This window comes from Leptodactylus fuscus, chromosome 7, assembly GCF_031893055.1.
Source record: "Leptodactylus fuscus isolate aLepFus1 chromosome 7, aLepFus1.hap2, whole genome shotgun sequence".
NCBI lineage: Eukaryota > Metazoa > Chordata > Amphibia > Anura > Leptodactylidae > Leptodactylus > Leptodactylus fuscus.
Window position 1 is genome coordinate 86,727,784 of NC_134271.1, and position 18,601 is coordinate 86,746,384.

The 18,601-nt window shown below is 40.9% G+C and overlaps 1 protein-coding gene across 1 annotated transcript in view; it reads right to left on the reverse strand.

Annotated features, from left to right (window-relative positions):
- Window positions 1–5,772: 5,772 nt before the first annotated feature.
- Window positions 5,773–18,601, reverse strand: part of SYNE3 (spectrin repeat containing nuclear envelope family member 3) — a 54,805-nt gene continuing 41,976 nt past the window's right edge. Inside the window, exons 16-29 of the mRNA XM_075282442.1 lie at window positions 18,045–18,143; window positions 17,758–17,862; window positions 16,555–16,641; window positions 16,053–16,130; window positions 15,833–15,916; window positions 15,061–15,165; window positions 13,569–13,649; window positions 12,567–12,659; window positions 11,966–12,046; window positions 11,599–11,743; window positions 10,998–11,132; window positions 10,111–10,266; window positions 9,500–9,538; window positions 5,773–6,919 (exon numbers count right to left, since the gene is read on the reverse strand). Of these exons, the coding sequence (XP_075138543.1) occupies window positions 6,725–6,919; window positions 9,500–9,538; window positions 10,111–10,266; window positions 10,998–11,132; window positions 11,599–11,743; window positions 11,966–12,046; window positions 12,567–12,659; window positions 13,569–13,649; window positions 15,061–15,165; window positions 15,833–15,916; window positions 16,053–16,130; window positions 16,555–16,641; window positions 17,758–17,862; window positions 18,045–18,143 (1,483 nt within the window). The 3' untranslated portion in view covers window positions 5,773–6,724. The remainder of the gene's footprint in view (window positions 6,920–9,499; window positions 9,539–10,110; window positions 10,267–10,997; window positions 11,133–11,598; window positions 11,744–11,965; window positions 12,047–12,566; window positions 12,660–13,568; window positions 13,650–15,060; window positions 15,166–15,832; window positions 15,917–16,052; window positions 16,131–16,554; window positions 16,642–17,757; window positions 17,863–18,044; window positions 18,144–18,601) is intronic.

Sequence of the window (18,601 nt, forward strand, 5' to 3'; positions counted from 1 at the left end):
CGTAGGCTGCTTTTTTTGTGGACACATAATGTGTTTTTCATTTTTCATTAAAAGCTATGTCTTAATTTACAAGAAGATGTTCATCTTGATTTGGTGCTGTAATCATCGTTTTCTTCATGTCTGTTACCCTAAAGCCTTGGTCCATGGCTTAGTCTCCGTGCATGTGCATTCATCCATTGCTACATAGTGGTGAGCTCTTGGAACTTTTCTTGTTATACATCCAGAGGCAATATCATTCCTCCTGCCACCCCTTGGATGCCCCAGTATAAGATTGCGGGTTCCAAGTGGTTGCCATGGCAGCCAGGAGGCCAAGCAACAGCCTTTGGACTGCCTATGCACATTACACATTGTGAGCTAATGTGCATTTCACTGGGGACCCCAGGTTCAAGTCCCCTTGGGGAACAGGGAAAAAGTTTTTTTTAAAAAAAAGTGTAAAATAAAGAATAAAAAATAAACAAATAATAAAAAGTTCAAAAAAATCCCACCTTTACATTTAAAAAATAGATAACATTAACAGAGAATAAGCAAACGTGAGGTCTCCAATATTGAAAAATAGCGTTCCTGTATCCTGTACGTGAACGCTGTAAAAAAACCTTACTGGTGACATTCCATTTCACTATTTCCAAAGTGTTACTCTTCCCCCGTCATACTCACCAACGCTCACTTCCTCTTTTTCTGCTGGGCATCGATTCCTTCACAAGGGAGTCTGAGACATCGGCAGAAGCAAAGAGAAGCAGGCTTTGTTGCACATGCATGGCCTGCTGCTTCTCTTTGCTTCTGCCACCTTTCTATCGTGCAGGTGCCAGCTCTGGCTTCCAGGTGCAGGCAGAAGAGGGGACAGCAGCATCTCAAAATCATCTCCAGCATCAGAAGACAGGTAAGTATGATGGGGTGGGGATGGGATTGGGGGACTGCTCTGTAAGAATGCATCTGGACTCTGCTCTGTTGTAGGGAATGACTACAACAAGGTGAACGTCAATGATGACCAGGAGAAGGAACCAGAGAAATGGGAGATTTTTGGCAAACAATGGGTTGATATGAGTTAACATGTCTGACTGTTATGGTTTTTACCCAGCTTTTCCAGAAGCAGGTTTAATTAAAGGGGTTATTCAACAGATGGGGATTACCAGTGTCTTTTCTAGACTAGTGAATGGCAGCGTGAATCAGAATCTTGGTAAGCTACGTAATCACTCCTGCGGGATTTGTGAAGTTGACCAATAAGTTTTCACACAGCTTTCCTATACAGTAGAGGATGTTCACCGTGCAAGAATCATGCCCCAAAACTGAATGAATTAGTGACAAAACACTGGATATAAGTTTTTCAGGTATTTTTTATTCATACCTTGTCCATGTAGAAAGTGGATTTACAGTGAAAATAGATGATACATACAGAAGTGCATACAACATGAGGCCCTACTCCACAGAGCTTACACTCTACGTCATAGACTTGTGCGCTGTCTACAGGGCTGTATGTTAGAGGGATAACATGTAGGGAGTGGAGGAGCTACTTAGGGCTCTCATATAGCAATACTATAAGAAGAATATTATGAGGTGAAATGGGTGATTACAATGGATAGTGTTTCCTGAGGCCATGTCGTTTCCAACAGTAACTTTACTGACAAAAAATGTGACTATGTAAAGTTATTGTTGAAATACTGTGCATGGCTTCAGAAAACATGGTGTCAGAAGTGGGATCTGAAATATATCCAGTTAATTGTCAGGTCCCCTTTACAAATCCACTCTCTCTTATTAATAAATTATCTCTCATATTAGCACTCTATATCCATCCTCTATCCCCATTCTGACACCATGTTTCCAGAACACAACTGTAACATCATGATAGTCTATAGAAGGCAGTAAACATTCAACATATGTATAATGCCTAACAGCTAGCAGGCAACACTGCAACAAAAGGACATATTAAAGTAATATAATTATCTATAATACACAGATGTTTTATGTCTTGGGGTATACAAAGATCGATATGAAGGTTACCGTATATAACCCATGACCTACTTCCCTATTCTTTGACCTGAAGGTTGCTCAACCCCTCTTCTCTCTACCTTTAATAAAAGTTGTGGCCAACGTTTATTTACCACCAACGAAGTGTCACGCCAGTTATTTTATATGTAGTTATATTCACTTTTATGTTTCTTCTTTTCTTGTAGTATATCATGTACTCCTGTACTAATACTAATGACAATGGTGAAAATGGAGCTATAAGTTCCAAATGAAATATATTTAAAGGAAAAGCTTCATTCATATTCCAAAATGTAAATTATTATAAAAGAGGTTTAGCTGACGTGTAACCTGAAGACACATCATTTCTAAATCATTAAAAAATTAAAACTCTATCAAAGATCTATCCATCAGATCTCCAAACGTAATGAGATGTCTCTCTGAGCTCCTGAACTGTCTCCATCTTCCTAGGACTCTAGAACACGATCCATTCTTTTCTTTGACCCCATACACACACTCATATAATATGACCAATGTATTTATACCTGTTCATTTTGTGGCCCAGGATCACTGAAGGCAGAGAATGGGGCTCGAGTTCTTATTTGAGCTTCTATCAGGTCCTGAAATGTCAAGTTCTGTCTCTGTTCTCACTCATACCTGTCTCTAGCAAATCCTAATCGGACTTACTAGGTTCTGAACATCTTCTTATCAGATCCCAAGTGGTCTCCAAACTACAATATCCCCACTAAAATCCCTTAGAAATCTATCAGATCTTTACGAATATCTAACATGGCCCTCAACTCTCTCATTGCCTCAATACAACCCAAGCTGGCTGCGTCATGTCTTGAGCTGTCTCCATCTCCAGATTCTTAACTGCCTTTTTCTCCCATTGAAAACTATAACATCCTTAACTTTCACTAGCAGATCCTGAGAAGTTTCTACCAAGTCCTGAACTCTCTCCTACTCTCAACCTCCAAACTATCTGCATCATGTCTTAAACTATCTCTAATTCCATCAACTTTGGAAGTGTCTCTACTTCACCAGATTCCAAGTGGTCTCCAAATTAAACTGACCCCTAACGCTATAGGAGATCCTTATCCATCTTTACCTTCCTCTCACTCACACCCAGACTTTCTCCATCTCCCTTCTGACTCTCAGAATCTGCTTCACATCCCAAACTGCCTTGAAACTACATCCAGACTCCCTCCGTGACCCTCTCTAATATGAATTAAATTGTATTGTCTCTGGTTTAACCTCTTGCTTTCCCATGATTGTTTATAATACAGCAGCCTCGGAATAATGTCTGTATTGGGGCAGATTTATTAAATGTAATTTCCTGAATTTATTTTTAATTTCTTCCCTAACCTTATGGATCAGTGACAGGAAACACTGAACTCATCTACGCAGCCCAAGGACAACACACCACTGAATCTATTCTCTGCAATAACCCAAATAAGACAGACTTACAACATGTCAGTATAGTGGAGATTTCTAATTACAAATATGTGTCCGATATGTCTTATGGACGTCTCAAACCAAAAATATTGCTTTCTAATGATCAGGAATATGGAATAAACAGAAATATTAACGTTGGGGGCGCTGTTACATAGTCATTTATGGGATGTGTTTGCCAACAATAGTGGTGAATAATGGTACTGCAGTGTGAAAAGATAGGGGTTTAAAATCAGGTTGATGTCACATTTCTTTTCTAGGTCATTTTAGGGGAACATGCCGCGCTCGGGGAATACACCGCCAGCTCTAATTAAATTTCCAGGACGCGTTGTGAATGCAGTTTTTTTTTTTTCTCAGTAGTTACTCGTGTTACCTAAAATAATAAAGTCAAACTATTCACCAGGCCGTCCAGCAGTTTCTTCTCTTACAAATGAGCAAACTTTTATCTTAGGTCTCTGCTGTCCCCAAACTGCTGTGTGATTATTTATATCGCCGGCTATTAAATACGCTAAGGTCCCAATACCAGGCGCATTAAGCTGCAGCTTTACTTCAGCCAGAGGATTATGTGGCCTCAAATCCTTCATCAAGTCCCAACAAATTAAAAAGAGACAAAACAAACGTTAACTGCGAGTCGGTCCCTGTTTTCTAAGTCCTAGAAAGAACAAAATTTATGTCTGTATCTGACGTTAACTACAAATACAGCTCCTATGCGGTTTAATCTCCAGCTTTGCGAAACTCCTGAATGGCCTATGCTGCCTAGATATATGCTGCAGTCCCAAAGAACTGCATAGGAAGCAAAATTTGCTATTTAGGGGTTTGAGAAAGCAGGGTGACAGGCTGAATTTTTCTTGTTACTCAGCTTTCCCAGAAACTGATAAAAAAAGCAGAAGTATTAAAAAATTATGAAAGACATTCATTTGGTAATGAAATGAACAAGACTATTGAGATCCAAGATGAAGACCACCCACTACAATGAAAAGAACAATGTTGCAAAGCATCATGGACCCGGTGTATCTGCAGCTTGAACAAGAGTTGCAACTGGATAAAACTGACCCAATGTAGAGCTGATCCAAGCATCGATGCATGTTATATTGAGGGCCGTCACTGAGCAACAATAATCTTACAAGCAGATTCTGGTACAACAAGCTGGGATTTGTAGTGCGTAGGAGTTGGAGACACTATGTAGGTCAAATCTAAAATTATATCACATTTGTATCAGGTATCCATTTTTCTGTTCTGTCACAGAAACATGGATCAGTCACGTGATAGATACTAACCTCATGGTCCCCACTTACTATAATGGGGTTAGGTTTCTGTCATTTTACTGTAAAAAATAATTTGACATGCTCCACTATTTTGTCCAGCATTTTTGATGGATGCTCAAATGGAGATGTGAATAGAGCCTTATATTTTGGTGGGACAAACGATGAGAGAAGCCACGGCACCCAGACTACAGCTCTCATTTTATTACCTGAATGACCAGCAGATGGCAGTCTAAGGGTGCAGTGGTTATGACAAGACAGACCCATGACTATCTATGCTTTCAGATAATATGATGCATTAATACAAAACTACACATTTCTGTTGAAAACATATTCAAAGCTACAGCACATTATTTCTTACATATTTGCATAGTCTTTCAGGTCAAATTATATCCCATGTCTCTAATATAGAAACAGCAAAACACAGACGTATAAAAGTGGCTGCAAAGATACTTGCATACAAAAACAATTCCATAGAAAAATCCAACATTTGCATAAGAAAGAGGATCTATATTGTAAAACAATATCAAATAGAAAGCAGGAGTATTCCAAAGAGGCTTAAAGGGATTTTACCATTAAAGCAACTTTTTTTTTCTAATTACCACGTCGGAATAGCTTTAAGAAAGGCTATTCGTCTCCTACCTTTAGATGTGGTCTCCGTCGCGCCGTTCCTAAGAAGTACCGTTACTTACCGGTATGCTAATGAGGTCTCGGCAGCAATGGGGGCATCCTTCTTCTTCATCCACCTCTTCCCCTTGTCTGTCATCTTCTTTCTTCGTCATGTCTGACGCTTGCGCAGTCGGCTCTGACAGCGAGACCCTGTTAGAGCCGACGGCGCATGCTCAGTAAGGTCCGTACAGCCCTCCGATGCGCGAGTGAACTCATCCAGGTGTCGGAGGGCTGTACGGACCTTACTGAGCATGCGCAGTCGGCTCTAACACGGTCTCGCTGTCAGAGCCGACTGCGCAGGCATCAGATATGACGAGGAAAGAAGACGACAGACAAGGGGAAGAGGCAGATGAAGAAGAAGGATGCCCCCATTGCTGCCGAGACCTTATTAGCATACTGGTAAGTACCGGTATTTCTAAGGAACGGCGCGACAGAGACCACATCTAAAGGTAGGAGACGAATAGCCTTTCTTAAGGCTATTCCGACGTGGTAATTAGAAAAAAAGTTGCTTTAATGGTAGAATCCCTTTAAAGAGTTTAGTATCCTATTAATTAAAATAGGCCATCAATTTTAGATCTGTGGGGGTCCAACAGCCAGAACCATCACAGATGAGCCGCTGAGACAATGTGGCTCCTGGTAATGTTATATGTGACACTCTTCCTATTCAAGTAATAGGAGAGGCGCTGTATTTCCCTGGAAGCACCGCTGTGCAGTGGTAGGGCTGCTAGGCGGAATTGCAGCAGTCTGTGTGTGCTCCACATCTACTGATCAGATGACTGAATCACCCTGCTTGGTTACTCTAGCGATTGCTTGGTGGAGTTCCCCTTTAAGCTTGCATTTTGCACTGTCCAGCATTTGCACTATTATATGAAGCTTAAAGGATTTGTGCAGAATTAGAAAAACATGACTACTTTTTTTCCAGAAACAGAACCACATCTGTCTGTGGGTTATGTCTGGTATCTTGAACCACAACTGAAATAAATGGGCATGACCTACTAGACTACACACAACCTGTGGCCATGTTTCTTATCCTAAGCAGTCCCTCTCATGTCAGACTTTCCCCACAGTCATTTGTGATTGTCAATAGCAAAACATAAAAATGCTATTCAAATATATACATTTCCATAAAAAGCGAGTTTAACCAGTCATATAAACCATAAATAGTGAAACATTGTATAAAATATAGAACACGGTACTGTGCCATTTTATGTACATCACAGCTATATACAGGAAGTGGGTAACCCTATCATTGCAGGTGAGGTACTAGACCCCCTCTAGCAGGGCTGGTCAGTTTTTGCCAAAAAGTACTATATACAAGATGGAGATACAGCTGCCATATTAAAGTAATTACAGTATATACTGGGCTTTCAGAGTTGGGGGCTCTAGGTGGGAGGGGGCCCATCATACTTAAGCATTAGATTAAAGGAACGTGCAAAATTGTTGGACAGGGCGCAGTTCTTGGTGTCATAGAGAAGAGGGAGAAGAAACGCCAAAAGGAGGAGGAGGAGCAGGAACAACTGCAGTGGCAGCGCAGCACAACACACCCGATGCAGGAAAGAGCAGATTCCCCCAGATGTCTGAAACAAAGAATAGGATATACATGAGTCATAAAGAGCAGTACTACACAGACAATGGATAGGCTGCATTCTCAGTGATGTCACTGCTGCTCTCTAGTGAATGGATAGGCTGCATTCTCAGTGATGTCACTGCTGCTCTCTAGTGAATGGATAGGCTGCATTCTCAGTGATGTCACTGCTGCTCTCTAGTGAATGGATAGGCTGCATTCTCAGTGATGTCACTGCTGCTCTCTAGTGAATGGATAGGCTGCATTCTCAGTGATGTCACCGCTGCTCTCTAGTGAATGGATAGGCTGCATTCTCAGTGATGTCACCGCTGCTCTCTAGTGAATGGATAGGCTGCATTCTCAGTGATGTCACCGCTGCTCTCTAGTGAATGGATAGGCTGCATTCTCAGTGATGTCACCGCTGCTCTCTAGTGAATGGATAGGCTGCATTCTCAGTGATGTCACTGCTGCTCTCTAGTGAATGGATAGGCTGCATTCTCAGTGATGTCACTGCTACTCTCTAGTGAATGGATAGGCTGCATTCTCAGTGATGTCACTGCTGCTCTCTAGTGAATGGATAGGCTGCATTCTCAGTGATGTCACTGCTGCTCTCTAGTGAATGGATAGGCTGCATTCTCAGTGATGTCACTGCTGCTCTCTAGTGAATGGATAGGCTGCATTCTCAGTGATGTCACCGCTGCTCTCTAGTGAATGGATAGGCTGCATTCTCAGTGATGTCACCGCTGCTCTCTAGTGAATGGATAGGCTGCATTCTCAGTGATGTCACCGCTGCTCTCTAGTGAATGGATAGGCTGCATTCTCAGTGATGTCACCGCTGCTCTCTAGTGAATGGATAGGCTGCATTCTCAGTGATGTCACTGCTGCTCTCTAGTGAATGGATAGGCTGCATTCTCAGTGATGTCACTGCTACTCTCTAGTGAATGGATAGGCTGCATTCTCAGTGATGTCACTGCTGCTCTCTAGTGAATGGATAGGCTGCATTCTCAGTGATGTCACTGCTGCTCTCTAGTGAATGGATAGGCTGCATTCTCAGTGATGTCACTGCTGCTCTCTAGTGAATGGATAGGCTGCATTCTCAGTGATGTCACTGCTGCTCTTTAGTGAATGGATAGGCTGCATTCTCAGTGATGTCACTGCTGCTCTCTAGTGAATGGATAGGCTGCATTCTCAGTGATGTCACTGCTGCTCTCTAGTGAATGGATAGGCTGCATTCTCAGTGATGTCACTGCTGCTCTCTAGTGAATGGATAGGCTGCATTCTCAGTGATGTCACTGCTGCTCTTTAGTGAGTGGATAGGCTGCATTCTCAGTGATGTCACTGCTGCTCTCTAGTGAATGGATAGGCTGCATTCTCAGTGATGTCACTGCTGCTCTTTAGTGAATGGATAGGCTGCATTCTCAGTGATGTCACTGCTGCTCTCTAGTGAATGGATAGGCTGCATTCTCAGTGATGTCACTGCTGCTCTTTAGTGAATGGATAGGCTGCATTCTCAGTGATGTCACTGCTGCTCTCTAGTGAATGGATAGGCTGCATTCTCAGTGATGTCACTGCTGCTCTTTAGTGAATGGATAGGCTGCATTCTCAGTGATGTCACTGCTGCTCTCTAGTGAATGGATAGGCTGCATTCTCAGTGATGTCACTGCTGCTCTCTAGTGAATGGATAGGCTGCATTCTCAGTGATGTCACTGCTGCTCTTTAGTGAATGGATAGGCTGCATTCTCAGTGATGTCACTGCTGCTCTTTAGTGAATGGATAGGCTACATTCTCAGTGATGTCACTATTAGTTTCTAGTGAATGGATAGGCTGCATTCTCAGTGATGTCACTGCTGCTCTTTAGTGAATGGATAGGCTGCATTCTTAGTGATGTCACTATTAGTTTCTAGTGAATGGATAGGCTGCATTCTCAGTGATGTCACTGCTGCTCTTTAGTGAATGGATAGGCTGCATTCTCAGTGATGTCACTGCTGCTCTTTAGTGAATGGATAGGCTGCATTCTCAGTGATGTCACTGCTGCTCTTTAGTGAATGGATAGGCTGCATTCTCAGTGATGTCACTGCTGCTCTCTAGTGAATGGATAGGTTGCATTCTCAGTGATGTCACTGCTGCTCTCTAGTGAATGGATAGGCTACATTCTCAGTGATGTCACTGCTGCTCTTTAGTGAATGGATAGGCTGCATTCTCAGTGATGTCACTGCTGCTCTTTAGTGAATGGATAGGCTGCATTCTCAGTGATGTCACTGCTGCTCTTTAGTGAATGGATAGGCTGCATTCTCAGTGATGTCACTGCTGCTCTCTAGTGAATGGATAGGCTGCATTCTCAGTAATGTCACTGCTGCTCTCTAGTGAATGGATAGGCTGCATTCTCAGTGATGTCACTGCTGCTCTCTAGTGAATGGATAGGCTACATTCTCAGTGATGTCACTGCTGCTCTTTAGTGAATGGATAGGCTGTATTCTCAGTGATGTCACTGCTCTCTAGTGCATAGGCTGCATTCTCAGTGACAACCCTCCGAGGTTTGGTAACCTATCTTCTCCATTTAACTTAGCCTTTATTGATATTACACTTCTCATACCTTGGTTACTCCTCTGGGCTCTTCGGCTATTTTCAGATTCTGTAAATAACATACATAATTATGACATTAGCACAGAAAGTATCTGTATGTGTTACAAGTGAGCTTTCCCCTTAAGGAATACATGACAAAATGCCATTACAAAATAAATGCGATCCCATACTTTTTTCAGATTTATCCTACACCTTCCCTTTAATGGCTAGCTAATGCCTAACTGTGGATGAAGATTCCCTAAAATCAACAGGTCCTCATGAGACACTGGGGCAAATTTATGAAGATTGTCTTTTCATATGTCAGCCTTAACAAAGGTGCTTGTGGTATCTGATTTATCAAAAGGATTTGGGTTTCTAATAAATTAGGCCAAAGCCCATGTGCCAGAACTGGCTCATGGCACAAAACTGTCGATAGTTATTATAAATATATACCCGCAATCACCTCCCCAGCCTGCCCGCTCACTTTCGCGGAAAGGGAATGAGGCACACATTTGGCGCAAGAAAGATCCTTACACCAAAGATGCACCACATTTATGCCAGAAAGCGTGCGTTGCTGGGATGAATTTCTCCCATTATAGCCTCAGATCTGAGATATCAGCACAGGCCAATGACAACTCTTACTCTATGTTTCCCAGAGTCACGGAGCTTGGATTTGTACAGCATCCATTGGTAGCGGAGCTCTTCCAGTTTTAGGTCTTCAGTCACAGTCATGGATGATCTGCTATGTAGAAGAGACTCAAAAAGTTTTTGGCCTTGAGGAACCCGTTGCTGCAAATTCTGCAGAAATAAGAAACATCTACTGAATATTTTTTATTCGAGATCCCAATTTCAAGATAAAATGTTAGACAATGAGTAGAAGCCAGACTGTCTCCACTATGGTCAAACATTTACCAGTGTTTGTCTTGCTGAACTATGCTTCATGAGAGTATTCAGAAGATTTCACAACCACAACTTATCACCTACAAGTGTCTGATCACTCAGGGAACCCACCGCTGTGAACCCCACTGATTACAAGAATGGGGTCCCGAGTCCCTCATGTGAATGGAGTAATAGTCTGTTCTATATATGGGCTGACAAAGATAAACAAATACAGTATTCTGCTATTTGCACAATGCAGCTCTAGAGTACAATGCAGCCTGTAATTCAGGATTAGTACCAGATAAACAATTTACACACACAGTCACTTTTCCTACAGAATAATGAGTACAGCTCTGGGGTATGATACAGGTTGTAACTCAGGAGGAGCACCAGATAAGTAATGTACGTAACCAGTGACTCCGCCAGCAGAATAATGAGTGCCGCTCTGAAGTGTAATACTGGATATAACTAAAAATCAGTACCAGATAAATAATGTCAACTGCACACTGTGACTTTTTTTTGCAGGTTTCTAAGAAAAATAAAAAATCCTTGGAATTCCATCACACAATTCATTTGACTACCTGGCTACATGTAGTGGTGTTATGCGTGTTGTAGTCATGGGTATTGCCTATTATGAGTGTACATTTTACCTGTAGATGACTCCGCCGCGTTTTTATTCCTTCTCTGCCGGAGACATGAGCTGCACAGATCCGGTTCAGTTTTACGTTTTCTGCCTGCAGCCACTTCTCAAACTCCAGCAGCGACATCATGTGATCATGACCTGCCTGTAGCAAAAAGCAAGAAAAGTGGGGACCTCAGGTGTCAGTGTGCTATTATTCTATACTCCAGGTGTCATTATCCTATACATCAATGTCTGTATATCATTATTAAGGACCTTAAAGGGTTTCTAGCCAGATAAAATCGATGGCTTATCCTGAAGACTAAGATATTTGATAGTTGGGGGGTCCAACTCTCAGCATAGGGAATGTCAAGCATGCCAAGCTTCAGCGTGTCATTGTCCCGTACACCAACAGTCAGCGTCCCATCGCTCTTAACATGAAGTATCAGCCTGCCTTATTGTCCTGTACACCAAGTGTCAGCGTGTCATTGTCCTGTATACTAAATGTCAGTGTGCCATTGTTCAGCTCCCCAAGTGACAGCGTGTCATTGTCCTGTATACTAAATGTCAGTGCGCCATTGTTCAGCCCCCCAAGTGTCTGAGTCCATTGTAAACATGATATGAATATGTACCTTATTTTCTCCAGTTCTCTGTGCGCTGGGAGAATCTGTCATGTCTACAGACTCAGCAAGGGACACAAACTTCTGATTTCTCCTGGATGTACCGGGGTTATTGGGGGATTTTCTTTTATCATTCAAACTTTCTTCTGCAACAAAACTGAGAAGCGAAGATGTGATTATTCTTTATGTATAAAGCAATATAAAGTTATATGCCCATGTGGCAGACTTCACACAGAGATTTTTCTCTGACTGACAAACTGTTCTGCACATGTGAATGGAGCTGTAATGATGAAAATGTCACAAAAATTGCCTGCAACGAATCTACCACATGTGACTTAACCCTGAAATTCTGAGGGACACATCACTATTTTTCACTTACCCAGAAGTGATCTGTAATTTACCCGGACTAACTGGATATCCATGTCTGCGGTGACGCTCTGAGTCTTCCTGAGGGTTGTTCCTGGAAGGAGACATTAAAAATATTGTATCGTGACTGCAAACTATTTCACAAAAAACAATGGGGGAATTTGCTGAACTGGTCATGTAATTTTTATGGTGCAAAAGTGACTATTGTTGGCACAAGTCTGCAAAAAATGCACCACTTAGTCAATTTTCTAATCTGCTCACCATTTTTGAGAAATCTGGGTGAAGCAAGGCAGGTGTCAAGGCTGTTTGGGGTGAGAAGACGTCAGGCTAATAGTGTTACTATAACGCACACCAGAAAACTGGCATGGGTTAGACCTGAAATTTCAATTTTGGTGCACAGGATCTCGCACAGTGCACCAAAACTATTAAGAGGCTGAAGCATCTGCTGTCAGCATTCACAATATTAAAACAGGTGCAACACATGCCAGTCTTAATAAATCCCCTTCAATGAATGTAGACCTATATACATTATATAGATTAGTAAAGACTAAAGTTCTAAGTAGGCCAGTATAGACCAGTATACAGTGTAGACCAATATGAACCAGTATACTAACCTGGACATTAGATTTCCTTTGACCACTGTTGGACTCTTGTTAGACTTTGAAGGAGTATGAGGAGGACTCGTTCTATGACCAGAACTGGAAAACCTAAATAAAAGGTAGACTATGAAGGCTCTTGTACCACTGAAACCATAAATATCCATAAAAGAAACTTCAATCCCAAGAGGTCAATGAAGCCCTATGAACTACAAATCCCATGTAAATGGAACACTAAGGATATTCCCTACAAAAGTGAATTTTCATTTAAATAGGCGCTGTCAATTCAACAAACTTTGCATAAATGATCAGTAAAGATGAATATACCAGACAGAGATGCCTTCTTCTGCTCTTATCAGGCTACTTCCCTTCTCTTTGCTATCTTTCACTCTGAAAGTTACTGCTCTATCCATCTTGAAACAGACTACAGATCACATGGTAGAAGCCTATGGAGGGGGTAGGGGGACATGCGTGACATATGAGAAGAAAGACACTAGTAGAAGCTTCTATCACACTCAATGTACTTTTGTTCAGATTAGTATTGTCAGTGCTTCTCTATATATGTCCTGCTTGATCCTGGCTGTTTCTGAGTAAGAGTCATAGAGCAGATTCTGCTGTGTTGTGTGTAGTGTATGGTAGTTAGTCTACACCCAGCAGCTCAGAGAGGAATGCAAACTATAGATATACAAAGACAAGCAAAAGGGTAACAATGTTTAGAACAATGCAGTTACATGACAATACTCTGCATGTCTAATCATATATGTCACATTTATGTATGAGATAGCCAATATGATTGTCTATAAAATATGATGGTAGCCTCACGTCATAAGATGTAATGGATTGTGAGATATGGAGCCTGGAAGTAACAGGTTCTAAACATTGTTACACTTTTTCTTGTCAGTATTGCAGATGGCAATACTGACAAAACTGCAGACCAGAAACAGTGTTATGTCTCATGTAAACACACACTTATTTTGAAAATTCACTTGAAATGACAGGTATGTTTTAAATACAACTTACCTGACTGCGCCACCGCTTAGTTCACGACCTCCAGTGTCATTTTCTTCTGGATCACCAAGTCCATTAACTTTTAGATGACCACTGACAATAAAATTGGATATGAATTTGAGGCTTTATAGCTGCAGCCAGACACCAAACTCACAGACTCATATCTTAAAGAGGAAATCAACTCTAATGAATCCGATCAACACATCACGATAAAATACATGCAGCGGACACTCTGTAATTTCCAATTTTTGGAAATTACAGCATGTCAATTATATCTACGGAAACACCGGGGGTTTCCCTATAGGTATAATGGAAGCAGAAAGTCCACAAAGAAAACCTCTGCAGACTTTCTGGGAAAAGTGCTGCGAGAAAAACGTGAGGCATTGCTGCCGCAATTCTTCTTGCAGCTCTTTTTTGCTATGGCCTGCTAAGTGGGGCCTTAGCCTAACATCATCTTGCATGCATGGGTTTGGCTGTCATTTCATTTTGGTTCATTTCAACAGGTAAATCTTCCCTATTTCCACCTCTGCACACAGAGATAAGAGAGAAGATTGTCTCCTGTAAAAACCGAGGCAGTAGTCTAGGCGCTGGGACCCAGGGACTGATGAGTGGGCTTTTGGTCAGTCAAGTATATTAGTAAGCCCAATCTTTCTACATTTAATACACAATAAAGCTGCTGCAAAACTCTGTCCAGAAAGACATATAGCCAAACATGATTTCTACAGTCATTCTGTGTGCATTCTGTCCCAAAACAAATATTAAATAAATAAAATATGTCTACATATGTCTTTACGGATGTTTAGATTTGGGGATTATCTCAATGCTCAAAACCATGCTGTTAGTTCTGTGTCCCAATTTTGCAAAATATAAGAAGAAAACTGATGTTAGGGTGCATTCACACTGCGTAAACGCTAGCTTATTTTGTAGAATAAAATTACACTTGTAAATTTTGCTATCCCATTGACTTCAATGACATTTTACAGGCGTATTTTTACAGGCGTATTTTTTACAGGCGTATTTTTACACTTGTAAAAAAATATCATTGAAGTCAATGGGATAGCAAAATTTACAAGTGTAATTTTACTCTACAAAATAAGCTAGCGTTTACTCAGTGTGAATGCACCCTTAGTGTCTTTATTTAAAAGTAGTGTCACCTGAATCAACTCTATCAAACCGACCCCATAGATAGAGAGGTTAGGGCCAGCTAAATGTAATGGTGTTTTACCCTTGTGAATCGGTACTCTCATTGCCGAAATAATGCCATTTTTGTCAATATGCAAAGGAACTGGGCACCGTCGCTTACTTCTTTGGAGCAACAACAACGTCATCATTGCACCAAAGAACTTATTTTCAAATTTACAAAACAGCTATATCTCAGGCTAGGCTAATATGCTAGGTTATTATGACAGACTCCTTTTAACTATATTTTTTCTTACGTAAAAAATATACGTTCTATATGTTCTTTCTAACGTATGTTATTATGTATACGTATGTTATTTATTACCTTCCTCGCTTTTCACTCTCTCGAAATCCTTGACTGCTGGAAATATTTTTCTTGCTACTGTCGGTGTTTCCTATATTTCTGAATGAATTCCCATCAGTGCCCTCGCTGGAAAATATATACAGCAAAAATATGAGATTTGGTACTAGCACAAATGAGCTCATTGCATTGGCAATCACATGTTGGATACTGGTGATGTACTAGCAGTGGCGTCATCGATACCCAACATGTGACCCATGAGTCCAATGACTGGAAGTAGCGTTCATCTGAATCATTTCAACCCAGCACGGTCGAGCACAGAATGGAACGGGGGACCCCATTAAGTTCATGGATTTACTAGCTTTACAAGCAGCGGCCTTACATAGGGGTTCTTTGCTTTGGTATATCAATTTATTGGTTTTATCTGGTCATGTGCTACTTATACTATATCTGTTGCCTTATGTGTTAAAGAGCCCTTTAAGTCCACCTTAAGTGCCACAGCAGAGGACAACTACAACCTATGCACCATCAATAGCCGTGCCCTTATATTTCCACCTGGACCTTCTCAGCACTGGATACATTACATGAAGTGAACATAAGAGTAAGGAGATTTATGTATCTTCTCTCACTCATTCCACTGAAGGCTACAATTGACTTTAACCCAGCGTGAAATAGCCAGTATCATGAAACAATAAACTGTACTATATCTGTCAGTGCAACAATCCAAAACATCTGACAAAGCTTTGGTTGCTGATCCTAAATTGAAATAATGCTAGGAATAGTTTCTGTTTATTACCTGCCCGACCGTTCAGGTTCTTCATCTTCTTGGCTTCCGTCCTCCTGATCGATTACTCTGAATTCATAGCTGCTGCGGTCAATGCTGAGGAACACAAAGCAATGGACTAATAACAAAGCAGACCCTCGCATGGAGATTTAGAGGTGTTTATATCATTCTATGGGGGTACTATAACTAGGTGACAATGAATTACTGGTGACCCTCACACCTTGTCACTGACCTGGATGCCCCGTCTATCCTCTTCACTACTGCACTTCTGTTTCCTGATGAACTGGTACCATTACCAGAGCTGGAGATTCTGCCACAGGATACAATATTATAGTGTATTATGTTACGTTACACTTCTTATCTCAATACAGTATATATTACATTGCATTATTATATAATTATGCATTACATTATATTACGTTGAATTACATTATGTTACAGTATGTAACGTCATACTACATTATATCATATCACAGTATACTATAGTACATTGTTAGGTTACATAATATAATGTTATACTATATAATATTACATTCTGTGATATTGCTTTTACATACATTACAGTACAGTATACTATATAACATGTCATATTATAGTATACTGTGAGTCATTATATTATGTTACTGTATATTACACTATATGTCATATTACATTACAGAATACTATATTAGCCGCCATTACACTATATGACATTAAATTATGATACAGTATATATTATTATATTACATGTTTACCTGACTGAGCTACTCTTGTCCTGAATTCCCGGGGGTGGGTTTCTGTGGTCTCTCTCATTTGCACTGATGCTATTAGTATCATAGTTACTGTTAAAATGATATAAAATTATAATATATTATGTAAGGTTAGTTAATCCAGTTATTACATAAAACTATAGTATACTGAATAATCTACAACCTGTGGCCATCAGGGCATGCTAGGTATTGTAATTCCCCAACAGCTGGAAAGCCTTATGGTGACCATACACCTTAGACTTTATTCAGATGAATGTTTTTTACATCCATTTAGCACATCTGTCAACAAAGATGCAAAACTAGAAAGGAGAAAGGAAAGGAACTCACCAGAGTACTTCATGGCTTCAGGCTTTATTCAGTCATTGCAATAAAAACAGCAGTAATAGGGAGGGACAAGCCTTCAGCATGGAGCATGGAGCTTCGCCTGTCCCTTGGACTGAATAGAGCTTGAAGTTTTAAGTATTCGTGTAAGTGCCCTTCCTTTCTACTTTCTAATGTTGCATCTTTGTTGACTCATTGCATTATAGTGCACCATGGAAGGAACTTATGGTCGCATTGTTATGTTAAGTGATCTGAATGGAATGGTCAAATGTGCATGTATTCTTAGGAAGGAGAGAAGAAAAAGCTGCCTGACCGCTCTCTCCCCTGATGTCTGACACTGGGGAGACTTAGGACTCCACTACACACATTAGATGTCTGACTGGTCCCACCAAAATCGATAGGTTTCCCCACCATATGTCTAAAGTGCATGGCAACCGATACATGGCAAATTACATATATTATTTCCTCATCGTTCATTTCAGTTACATCTGATTTTAGGAAAGTTGGGTGATGCTTATATAATAATACAGATCTTGTAAGGTTCTTATATAGTTTCTCAAAACTGAACAGTAAACTCTAAACCCTACCACTATACTGCTGCAAAAACATCAGATTTGGGGATCATAAAATTAGAAAACCTGGGTAACAATATTATATTAATATCTCCCAATGGGATTGTCACCTAGCTTTTCTATATTCCCAAATGCTGCATCTGCCTAGTTATGCACTGTGATTAAGGTGCATTGCTATTCAGGACTATAGGAAAGCTGAGTGACAAATCCCATTAGATATAAGGATTATTTTCTTTATTATTTTAGGGGGTAATCATCTATAATAGAAACAGATAATCGCCAGCTATGTCATTACCTGTAGGAGTTTTCCTTATATCCCAATATCAGAGATGGTTTAGTATAACCAGGACGACCACCCGGCATTTCAGTAATACTGTTAGTCATGACAACATGGCTGGTTCTAGAAAGAGAAAAATGTATCAATTTCTGTTTCCTTTGCATTCCTGTCAAATAATTCTAGCCTAAGTGTAATCCCCCACAACCTTTCTGCCCTCCACTACCACTTCAGTTGTGATAATCATCTCCTTAGCGGAAAATTTTCTATGTCACATAAACCATCAAAAATATCAAAAAACTATTTACCCGGATGAGCCTCCAATTTGCCGAAATCCTCTATTGTTTGAAGAGCCATTGGTATTAATATCATCTAGTGAATTAATATGGTGCCCATCTTGGCTGATACTGTGCAACAAGAACAGATCAAATAGTGCATATTAATACATGTATGTGGCTAAATCTAATATAAAAGAGGAAGCGGAGGGGCAGAGATACATAGAACTATTTAATGCTGAAGCCACACATTGTGGAAATTAAGCATATTGAGGCCTTGTGGACAGGGTCGGACTGGCCCACTCAGGTACCGGTGAATCCCCCGGTGGGCCCCGAGCCTCATCTCAATTAGTCCTGGGTCGGCAGCCAGCGCAGGACCTGCATACATTAAGAGCAGAGGGAGGTCCCTCAGTGCTCTGCTACAGCACTGAGATCGGATACTTTGCCCTCTGAATCGGAAGCCCCCATAGATATGCGTGCACAACACACACAAGTGCACAACACACACGAGAATCATCCAAGTGCACTTCGCTACAAACTCAAGGTGCATGGGGCATGTGCATGGGGCTATAGGCTACGGACAAAGCAAA